This window comes from Oncorhynchus clarkii, unplaced genomic scaffold (assembly GCF_045791955.1).
Source record: "Oncorhynchus clarkii lewisi isolate Uvic-CL-2024 unplaced genomic scaffold, UVic_Ocla_1.0 unplaced_contig_11092_pilon_pilon, whole genome shotgun sequence".
NCBI classification, from domain to species: Eukaryota; Metazoa; Chordata; class Actinopteri; order Salmoniformes; family Salmonidae; genus Oncorhynchus; species Oncorhynchus clarkii.
This window is the reverse complement of record NW_027259121.1, coordinates 8060-20410: the sequence shown is the minus strand read 5'-3', so window position 1 is coordinate 20410 and position 12351 is coordinate 8060. Positions and strand designations below refer to the sequence as shown.

Genomic DNA, 12351 nt, shown 5'->3' with positions numbered 1-12351 from the left:
GTATTTCTGATCAATTTGATGTTATTTTAAGGGACAAAAAAAGTGCTTTTCTTTCAAAAACAAGGACATTTCTAAGTGACCAAAACTTTTGAACGGTAGTGTGTGTGTGTATGTATATGTATATACACTGCTCAAATAAAAAAATCTTGGTCGACCAAACAATCAACCATCGACTAATTGGGGTCAGCCCTACTTGCCTTGCACCACTTATTAGATATATTAGCTTGATAGCAAACGTCCTCGCCATGTGATTTATCATAGTAATAAGCAGCAGCAGCAATCTAAAGGACCAGATGGAAAACATGCCAGGAAAAGTGATTGGCTGAAATGATGAAGTAAGTGGATGGAGAAACACAGTTGTCAAACAGTTGTTTGGTCTTTTATTTATTTACATTTAACGTAAATGGAGTTTACGAGTGTTCAGATCATTTTTACATTTGCATATGTTGTAACTTAGACTTCACATCATCGGAGGTTGTGTTGTGCCTCCATCGGTTGAGACACAACATGTAAAGGTTTAAAAATGTCAATTTCTTGAAAAGAATAATGTTTTTTATAAAGTATCAAATAGTTTGACAACCCTGTTTGTAAGCTTTTAAAAGATAATCTCAACCGTTGATCTTTTCCAGTGATGAAGACAAGTCTCGTGGTATGGTGGGGTATGCAACACGGGTCAACATTGAGCACCTTTATCTCGTCAATGTGAAAAAGAGTCACTTTCTGATCACTTCTAAAATGGGAAAATATGTATGGGAGGTTTCGTTCAAATCAAAAGGGGTTGTTGTCAAGAAAGTGATTGGATTGACTCTGTCGTAACAGGACCTCTTTCACCCCTCTGCCCGGTTGACACTAATACAGATGATCTTCCCCATGCTTGACTATGGCGATGTCATCTACAGTTCAACATGCAAGGGATCCCCAGAGAAGCAAGATGGGCTTCATCATTCCACAATTTTGTTGAGGGAAAATGCACACAAAGTAACACAATGGCAGGTCCACTTAGACAGTGTGGTGATAAAGTAACTGATAACAAACCTAGTTCTAGGAATTCCCACGGTATACACCTTATAAAACATTTACTACACTGTGTACTGTACCTATGGCTCACTGATTATGATAAACAGCACGCATTCACATTTCCATCAACCGACCTGTCAACATATCCTCCAACAATAGAACAGTGTTGAATAATACCTGACCTCTACTGTACAAGTAGAATACACTCTACCTAACCCTATCTGACCCCCTAATGGGCTACCAAGTGGCGCAGTGGTCTAAGGCATTGCATCTCAGTGCTAGAGGAGTCACTACAGACCCTGGTTTGATCCCGGGCTGTATCACAACCGGCCATGATCAGGAGTCCCATAAGGCGGAGCTTGGGCCGTCATTATAAAACAAGAATTTGTTCTTAACTGATTTGCCTTGTTAAATTAAGGTTCAATAATAACCCTACCAGACCCTAACCAATATAAAGTATATTTGTTTCATTGTTCTCTATTATTCTGTGTACATCTGTGACCCCTCAGTTCCTAGAAGATTTAGACCGTGACCCCTCAGTTCCTAGAAGATTTAGACTGACCTCTCAGTTCCTAAATCTTCTAGATTGTGACCCCTGTTTCTAAATGATTTAGACCGTGACCCCTCAGTTCCTAAAAGATTTAGACTGTGACCTCAGTTCCCGTCCTTCTGTGTTGTCACATGTCCCCGTCCTTCTGTTGTCACATGCCCCCATCCTTCTGTGTTGTCACATGCCCCCATCCTTCTGTGTTGTCACATGCCCCCGTCCTTCTGTGTTGTCACATGCCCCCGTCCTTCTGTGTTGTCACGTCCCAGTCCTTCTGTGTTGTCACATGCCCCTGTCCTGTGTTGTCACATGCCCCTGTCCTGTCCTGTCACATGCCCCTGTCCTGTCCTGTCACATGCCCCTGTCCTGTGTTGTCCCTGTCCTGTGTTGTCACATGCCCCTGTCCTGTGTTGTCCCTGTCCTGTCACATGTCCCTGTCCTGTGTTGTCACATGCCCCTGTCCTGTCACATGCCCCTGTCCTGTCCTGTCACATGCCCCTGTCCTGTGTTGTCCCTGTCCTTCTGTGTTGTCACATGTCCCTGTCCTTCTGTGTTGTCACATGTCCCTGTCCTTCTGTGTTGTCACACGTCCCTGTCCTTCTGTGTTGTCACATGTCCCTGTCCTTCTGTGTTGTCACATGTCCCTGTCCTTCTGTGTTGTCACATGTCCCTGCCCTTCTGTGTTGTCACATGTCCCTGCCCTTCTGTGTTGTCACATGTCCCTGCCCTTCTGTGTTGTCACATGTCCCTGCCCTTCTGTGTTGTCACATGTCCCCGCCCTTCTGTGTTGTCACATGTCCCTGTCCTTCTGTGTTGTCACATGTTTTGTTGTGATTTGATTTATTGCACCACACTTCCTAGTCCTCACTGGCCAGGCCGTCATTGTAAATAAGAATTTGTTTGTAGTCCTTTACAGGCAGCTTTGAACTCTGATAAGGGCCTATATCGTAAGGCAGTGGCTGTATACATGTACACTTCACATTTCCATATCATTAAACACTCATGTAATAAACAGTGTCAGCATTTATGAACACTAATATACAGTTACAAGATGACATGGTGTTATACCCTAGGTTTGTTCTGAACAGAATGAGACAATGTTTGTTGTATTGGGACAAAGATTTGCCGTGGACCACATATTTGAATGCACTCGTGACTCCATTCTATGTGCAAAGTAATGACAATCTGTTGCTCTGAATTGCCTTGTGAAAGCCTTAACACTAATGTCATGTTATAATGGAGCTCTCATGTTGGCTATAGAACATACAAAAACACCTTATAGTTGAAGACTCTCCTTTGAGTCATAGAAATGCATTGAAGTTACTTAGGAACTGTTCACACTTGGAGAGGTGTGTGGCCCCTTGGAGACACCAGTTAGTCCTCTCACTCAAACCCTTGTCATTCTATTGTCTTATGTTGCACCTACCCCAGATTTCCCAACAATATTCTTATCATGTTACTGAATGTATCCAGAGTATTTTCTGCTTTAGTTAAACAAATGCAGTAAAAAGTGCTGTAAATGTAAAACAAAAAATCACATTAAATCAACAGTGGATTCAGTCTTGTGTCAGGTGAACTGTTGTCCTCACCTTTAGTCTAATACTTGTCCCATAATCTCCAAACGGTTCCCTTCTAATTGCTACCATGATTATGCTTATGCTTTCCATACTTCCTCTGAGGTAAACATTTCATTTAGCCCAATGCCCACCAGTGTAAGGGGTTTTAACTGACTCACCTGGATAAATAAAATATATACACATTTAAAAACTAACCATGGATTAAAGTTGGTCTCCTGGCCCATAGACTACTTTCAGGGTCAGGAACCATCTAACATCAAGTTGTAAAATCATGGAACTTCCCCTTTAAGATCAGCAATAAGGTTAGTGTACCACCATCCAGAACCATTCCACATCTGACAGCTGTTTATACACTGCCTTTAAATAGAGGAACTTCCTGTTAATATTTAAACCTCTGAAAGGATAAGTTGAAGTACAAGCTGGCGGTAAACAGGTCTTCACCTTTGATGTAATTCCTGTAAACAATTCCCTTTTCCTGGGAATAGAACTGAAATACGAATCACGTTGTGATATGTTATCAATGTTTTATGGAACACATTAGAACTCTGCCCCTCAGCCCTAAACAAATATTAGTGATATTCAGTCATCTGTACTGTCCCTAAACAAATATTAGTCACGTTAAGTCATCTGTACTGGCCCTAAACAAATATTAGTGACGTTAAGTCATCTGTACTGTCCCTAAACAAATATTAGTCACGTTAAGTCATCTGTACTGTCCCTAAACAAATAGTCACGTTAAGTCATCTGTACTGTCCCTAAACAAATATTAGTCACGTTAAGTCATCTGTACTGGCCCTAAACAAATATTAGTCACGTTAAGTCAACTGTACTGTCCCTACATTGGGAAGACTCAGCTCCAATGCTGCGCGACTGAAGGAAGTGAGCATGACATCACCAGGTATGCACACCCCGGTAGTACGCTCCCGAGTCAGGGGCAGCCTGACTGGCCCGGGCCTCCCGTGAAACAAGACACTGGTTAGTGTAGTGGTGTTGACAAACTGGTGGTTGTGTTACAGGCTGACTGTAGTGTAGAGGTGTAGGTCCTAGTGGAGGCGGAGGTGCCCATGGGGTCATGGTAGGCTGATGGTAAGCTGATGGCAGGGGAATGAAAAGCATGGAGAAGCCAGAGAAATCCTCTAAACGTAATGACAACAGATCCAAACAGTGGTATTGTTCATCTCATAACGTGTGTATCTGTTTGGTGTCATTAAGAATTAGTTTACTGTGGTGCTGGTGCTGTGGCTGCAGAGATTTACCAGTGCTAAAGGGTACTGTGATGTCAGGTTAAACATGATTTATGAAGACTCGAACAGCCCATGGATGAGAGCTCAGTGCTGAAATCACGATGTAAAAAAAATGGGCTTTCTCACAAGGTACCTGCTATGTTTAGGAGTATCTGAGAGTGGGTTATCCTTCTCCTGGTTCAAATCAAATCAAATTTATTTATATAGCCCTTCGTACATCAGCTGATATCTCAAAGTGCTGTACAGAAACCCAGCCTAAAACCCCAAACAGCAAGCAATGCAGGTGTAGAAGCACGGTGGCTAGGAAAAACTCCCTAGAAAGGCCAAAACCTAGGAAGAAACCTAGAGAGGAACCAGGCTATGTGGGGTGGCCAGTCCTCTTCTGGCTGTGCCGGGTGGAGATTATAACAGAACATGGTCAAGATGTTCAAATGTTCATAAATGACCAGCATGGTCGAATAATAATAAGGCAGAACAGTTGAAACGGGAGCAGCAGCAGTGCTCATATTACTCACAGATAGCACTTATTGAATGCCTTTGGAACAGAACATGACTTGTTGTAACAGCATCATCACCTCTGTCTGGGCACGGGTCTTCATTGACACTGTAAAGAGTTGGGGATGATCTTGACATCGTTGCAAAAATGGATGTTTCAAGTGCAGGTAAGAGTGAAAAAAAAGTATCTTGTTTACTAAGAGCACGTATTTGTGGTGCATTAGATTTAGCTTGATATTTTCACATTTGGGACTACACCATTGGCTCTGGGGAGAAAAATAAAAACTAAATCCAGCACAGTTCAAGTATTTGAAATAGTTTTACATAGTCCTGTTCATCCCTGGTCTGTGTACAACATCCATATTAGAATGAAGACTTCCTAATATGGAGGCCATGTGTGTGCTATATGCCCGTTGCTTCTTTCAGCCTCTTTTGATCAACATTCTAGCTGATGTCTGTACTTCCTCTTGTTCTGCAGAGGCAACCCTGATAAGTGTGACATATGGGGGAACACACCTCTCCACCTGGCGGCCGCCAACGGTCACCACAACTGCCTGTCCTTCCTGGTGTCCTTCGGTGCCAACATGTGGTGCCTGGACAACGACTACCACACGCCCCTGGACATGGCCGCCACCAAAAGCCACATGGACTGTGTCCGCTACCTGGACTCTATCGCCGCCAAGCAGTCGGCCCTCAACCCCAAGCTGGTGGGGAAGCTGAAGGAGCGGGCTTTCCGCGAGGCCGAGAGGAGGATTAAGGAGTGTGTGAAGCTGCAGCGGAAGCACCACAAGCGTATGGAGCGCAAGTTCCACAAAGAGGCAGCGTCGGAGCAGTCCATGTCAGACGCCATGAGCTTCACCAGCTACACAAGCAGCTCAGTGAGCCGCAAGCTGCACCACCTAAACACCACCACTGTCAGTGTGCCATACTCTCAGGTCAGTACAAACTGCACCACCTAAACACCACCGTTAGTGTGCCATACTCAGGTCAGTACAAGCTGCACCACCTAAACACCACCACTGTCAGTGTGCCATACTCAGGTCAGTACAAACTGCACTGCCTAAACACCACCACTGTCAGTGTGCCATACTCTCAGGTCAGTACAAACACCACCACTGTCAGTGTGCCATACTCTCAGGTCAGTACAAACTGCACCACCTAAACACCACCACTGTCAGTGTGCCATACTCTCAGGTCAGTACAAGCTGCACCACCTAAACACCACCGTTAGTGTGCCATACTCAGGTCAGTACAAACTGCACCACCTAAACACCACCACTGTCAGTGTGCCATACTATCAGGTCAGTACAAACTGCACCGCCTAAACACCACCACTGTCAGTGTGCCATACTCTCAGGTCAGTACAAACTGCACCGCCTAAACACCACCACTGTCAGTGTGCCATACTCTCAGGTCAGTACAAACTGCACCACCTAAACACCACCACTGTCAGTGTGCCATACTCTCAGGTCAGTACAAGCTGCACCACCTAAACACCACCACTGTCAGTGTGCCATACTATCAGGTCAGTACAAGCTGCACCACCGTCAGTGTGCCATACTCTCAGGTCAGTACAAACTGCACCGCCTAAACACCACCACTGTCAGTGTGCCATACTATCAGGTCAGTACATACTGCACCACTGTCAGTGTGCCATACTATCAGGTCAGTACAAGCTGCACCACCGTCAGTGTGCCATACTCTCAGGTCAGTACAAACTGCACCACCTAAACACCACCACTGTCAGTGTGCCATACTCTCAGGTCAGTACAAACTGCACCGCCTAAACACCACCACTGTCAGTGTGCCATACTCTCAGGTCAGTACAAACACCACCACTGTCAGTGTGCCATACTCTCAGGTCAGTACAAACTGCACCACCGTCAGTGTGCCATACTCTCAGGTCAGTACAAACACCACCACTGTCAGTGTGCCATACTCTCAGGTCAGTACAAACTGCACCACCATCAGTGTGCCATACTCTCAGGTCAGTACAAACACCACCACTGTCAGTGTGCCATACTCTCAGGTCAGTACAAACTGCACCACCGTCAGTGTGCCATACTCTCAGGTCAGTACAAACACCACCACTGTCAGTGTGCCATACTCTCAGGTCAGTACAAACTGCACCACCTAAACACCACCACTGTCAGTGTGCCATACTCTCAGGTCAGTACAAGCTGCACCACCTAAACACCACCGTTAGTGTGCCATACTCAGGTCAGTACAAACTGCACCACCTAAACACCACCACTGTCAGTGTGCCATACTATCAGGTCAGTACAAACTGCACCGCCTAAACACCACCACTGTCAGTGTGCCATACTCTCAGGTCAGTACAAACTGCACCGCCTAAACACCACCACTGTCAGTGTGCCATACTCTCAGGTCAGTACAAACTGCACCACCTAAACACCACCACTGTCAGTGTGCCATACTCTCAGGTCAGTACAAGCTGCACCACCTAAACACCACCACTGTCAGTGTGCCATACTATCAGGTCAGTACAAGCTGCACCACCGTCAGTGTGCCATACTCTCAGGTCAGTACAAACTGCACCGCCTAAACACCACCACTGTCAGTGTGCCATACTATCAGGTCAGTACATACTGCACCACTGTCAGTGTGCCATACTATCAGGTCAGTACAAGCTGCACCACCGTCAGTGTGCCATACTCTCAGGTCAGTACAAACTGCACCACCTAAACACCACCACTGTCAGTGTGCCATACTCTCAGGTCAGTACAAACTGCACCGCCTAAACACCACCACTGTCAGTGTGCCATACTCTCAGGTCAGTACAAACACCACCACTGTCAGTGTGCCATACTCTCAGGTCAGTACAAACTGCACCACCGTCAGTGTGCCATACTCTCAGGTCAGTACAAACACCACCACTGTCAGTGTGCCATACTCTCAGGTCAGTACAAACTGCACCACCATCAGTGTGCCATACTCTCAGGTCAGTACAAACACCACCACTGTCAGTGTGCCATACTCTCAGGTCAGTACAAACTGCACCACCGTCAGTGTGCCATACTCTCAGGTCAGTACAAACACCACCACTGTCAGTGTGCCATACTCTCAGGTCAGTACAAACTGCACCACCGTCAGTGTGCCATACTCTCAGGTCAGTACAAACTGCACCACCGTCAGTGTGCCATACTCTCAGGTCAGTACAAACTGCACCACCGTCAGTGTGCCATACTCTCAGGTCAGTACAAACTGCACCACCGTCAGTGTGCCATACTCTCAGGTCAGTACAAACTGCACCACCGTCAGTGTGCCATACTCTCAGGTCAGTACAAACTGCACCACCTAAACACCACCGTCAGTGTGTGTCACACCCTGATCTATTTCACCTGTCTTGTGCTTGTCTCCACTCCCCTCCAGGTGTCTCCCAAATCAGAGTCAGGCAGAAAGGTCAGAACTGGGAAGGCTAAGGAAAAACTAGAACACAGGAACACTCTGTTAGGACTTAACAGGACAAGACAAACTGGCAACAGACAAACAGAAAACTCAGGTATACAGGGGATAATTGGGAAAATAGGAGACACCTGGAGGGGGGTGGAGACAAGCATAAGACAGGTGAAACAGATCAGGGTGTGACAGTGTGCCGTACTCTTAGGTCAGTACAGTACAGCCTCATCCAGCCATTTTTGGCTTTTTAATATTTATTTAAAGGGACATTCCACTCCAAAACCAATGTTTGTCAGATAAAAATAGTTAAAAAAATAAAAATAGTCCAATGTCAAGAGGAGTGCACATTCCACGCCATTGTTTGTGTAGCTCCAGCTATATGATGCCTCAAGCTAAATGAATAAATGGGAAAGATGAACACAGCACATCTGGAAATAATATGATGCTTCTCTTTTCCCTTCATTTAGGATTGTAGTACAAAGCTGCATCTATAAAATGAATGACCTGGGATATGGACTTATCTCAAGTTTTACAAATGTAATGTTCCTTTAATTGTCAACATGGCGTACATAATTATAGACTGCAAATAACTGTCATTGTATCCTCTCCTTTCTCCACTGATGGGAAATGTTGCTGTTCTAACTGTTGTGCATGTGAAACGATACAGCAGCAGACATAACAGAGAGGGAGTTTCACATGCAACAGTTGGAACAGCAACATTTCCCATCAGTGGAGAAAGGAGAGGATACAATGACAGTTATTTGCAGTCTATAATTATGTACGCCATGTTGAAAATTAAAGGGACATTACACTCCCAACATTAAACATTTGTCATCTGTTAAATTTGAGATGTGTGCTCCTCTATAATTAGTGGTTGAAGCCTGTGTTGCTCTTTGTCCCTGCAGGCTACTCTTCACGCCACAACCCGAGGCAAGACCAAGATCCAGAAGAGGTTGGAGAAGAGGAAGCAAGGGGACGGGACCTTCAAGATCTACGAGGACGGCAGGAAGAGCGTGCGCTCCCTCTCGGGTCTTCAGCTGGGCAACGATGTCATGTTCCTTAAACAGGGAACCTATGTCGGCCCTCGGGACCGCGCAGGGCGCCGCGGCAACCTCCGAGACATATTCCACGGAGACGCCAACGACGACACCATCTCTCGTGCCATCAGCGAGCCGGACTTGTCTTACCGGCCCGACATGGAATACTCTGAGGTCAGCACCGACTCGGGCCACGACTCTCTCTTTAACCGGCCCGGTCTGGGAACCATGGTGTTCCGACGCAACTATATCAGCGGCGGCCTGTTCGGCATCGGCGGGCGTGACGAGGGGAGCCTCAGTGGAGGAACCGAACGGGCTGGCAGCACCAACGTGCGGCTGCGCAGCCGGCTGCGGCGTTCGCCCAGCCTGGACGATGGGGGGGACAGCATCGGCAGTGCTAGCAGCCTCCGGGAAAGGAACCACCAGGAGCTTCCCTGGGACGAGCTGGAGCTGGGGCTGGATGATGACTTCGAGGCCGTGACCAGCCCGTTGGAGGTGTTCTTGGCTGCGCAGACCATGGGCGAGTTCCTCACCGTCTTCAGGCGGGAGAAGATTGACCTGGAGGCGCTGCTGCTGTGCTCGGACCAGGACCTCAAGAGCATCCACATCCCCCTGGGGCCCAGGAAGAAAATCCTAGATGCCTGCAAGAGGCGTCTGGAGACCCTTGAGGACCCTGACTACATCGAGGACACCCTGCTGTGAATGGTGAATGACACTTTTGGATCTGAAGATGCTGTGTAGGTACTGTATACCTCTACTACTACTGTTCACCTACAGAGTAAACCTACATTACAGAGTAAACCTAACCTACAGAGTAAACCTACACTACAGAGTAAACCTACATTACAGAGTAAATCTAGCCTACAGAGTAAACCTAGCCTACAGAGTAAACCTACATTACAGAGTAAACCTTCATTACAGAGTAAACCTACATTACAGAGTAAACCTACATTACAGAGTAAACCTACATTACAGAGTAAACCTTCATTACAGAGTAAACCTACATTACAGAGTAAACCTAGCCTACAGAGTAAACCTACATTACAGAGTAAACCTACATTACAGAGTAAACCTTCATTACAGAGTAAACCTTCATTACAGAGTAAACCTAACCTACAGAGTAAACCTACACTACAGAGTAAACCTACACTACAGAGTAAACCTACACTACAGAGTAAACCTACATTACAGAGTAAACCTAGCCTACAGAGTAAACCTAGCCTACAGAGTAAACCTACATTACAGAGTAAACCTACATTACAGAGTAAACCTAGCCTACAGAGTAAACCTACATTACAGAGTAAACCTACACTACAGAGTAAACCTTCATTACAGAGTAAACCTACACTACAGAGTAAACCTACATTACAGAGTAAACCTACATTACAGAGTAAACCTACATTACAGAGTAAACCTACACTACAGAGTAAACCTACACTACAGAGTAAACATACATTACAGAATAAACCTAGCCTACAGAGTAAACCTAGCCTACAGAGTAAACCTAGCCTACAGAGTAAACCTAGCCTACAGAGTAAACCTAACCTCCAGATTACATCTGAGTGTGTAGTGTGGGGATTTTTCACTGGGACATGTTAGTATTGTCGCTGCTCTCCTCTACACATAGTTATGGAGATGGGCATCTAGTGTTTTCTTTGGTTGATGATAATAGTAACAATCAGGCATAGAATTCATTCCTGTCTCTCTTCAAATATGTCGTTGCCATTCTTCTGGAGACCACTAGGTGGACACACTGTATAGGTCCAGCAGAATGCTCTTCCTACCTTAAAGGTAGGTCAGTGGAGCATTGATGCTCAGTGTTGTCAGGTCTAATGTCTCAAAGGGGTTTGTTGTAGTATATGCAACATTCAGAGACTTTACAGCTACAACATAAATAGTGGTTTGTTGTAGTGTATGCAATATTCAGGGACACGCTTGTCTGACTCTGCGATTATGTAAGGACATTCAGAGAAATGTTGTCATTTCTTTCCCTATGTCACCCTGTGACTTGTTAGGCAGAAAGGAGGACATTGTTAAGATAAACATCTCAGTGAACAAAAGAAGACAAGTAAAATACAGAAACCTGAGCTTTCTATGGACTTTGTAAATGAAGGAGAAGAGCTGAAGAAATCTGAAAGGTATTTTGGATCGTTCCAGCTTCATCAGAGTGAGTTCTAGAAGTCCACTTCCCTGTTTCCAATTTTAATGATCTAAATGACACTGTTGACCGTTTTAATGAACTAAACGACACTGTTGACGGTTTTAATGCACTAAAAGATACTGTTGACCCTTTTAATTAACTGAACCACACTGTTGACTGTTTTTAATGATCTAAAGGACACTGTTGACCAATTTTAATTAACTAAAAGACACTGTTGACCTTTTTAATGATCTAAACAACACTGTTGATTGTTTTAATGCACTAAAAGATACTGTTGACCGTTTTAATGAACTAAATGACACTGTTGACCGTTTTAATTAACTACAGAGGACCTTGCTGCTTCCGTGAAGGACAGAGAGCTGTGGCATGCCATCTTTTGGAGCATTGCGTCACCATACGCAGTCAGCCAAAGACTGCCTGGATCTGTATCCACAGAACACAGTGTTGATGTGCAGCAGTGTTCTTGTATGTCATGTGGCACAGTGTACAGAGAGAAGAACAAGGAGGTGTGGCCTGCCCCCCTCCAACACCTCTCTGTCTGACCCCAATACGTTGGCCCCTGTGGGGCATGTTAGATACCGTTCTACCATCCCCTGAGACTGTGTTCCTGGTGTCAGTACATGGGGCATGTTAGATACCATACTACCATCCCCTGAGACTGTGTTCCTGGTGTCAGTACATGGGGCATGTTAGACACCGTACTACCATCCCCTGAGACTGTGTTCCTGGTGTCAGTACATGGGGCATGTTAGATACTGTACTACCATCCCCTGAGACTGTGTTCCTGGTGTCAGTACATGGGGCATGTTAGATACCGTTCTACCATCCCCTGAGACTGTGTTCCTGGTGTCAG

At 45.5% G+C, this 12351-nt stretch overlaps 1 protein-coding gene across 1 annotated transcript; it reads left to right on the top strand.

Annotated features, from left to right (window-relative positions):
- Window positions 1–5449: 5449 nt before the first annotated feature.
- On the top strand, window positions 5450–12109 carry LOC139399572 (pre-mRNA splicing regulator USH1G-like). Its single transcript, XM_071144932.1, has 3 exons — window positions 5450–5815; window positions 9206–10078; window positions 11826–12109. The coding sequence occupies exons 1-2, from the start codon at window positions 5465–5467 to the stop codon at window positions 10037–10039; spliced, it is 1185 nt and encodes a 394-aa protein (XP_071001033.1). The 5' UTR covers window positions 5450–5464; the 3' UTR covers window positions 10040–10078; window positions 11826–12109.
- The last annotated feature ends 242 nt before the right edge of the window (window positions 12110–12351 follow it).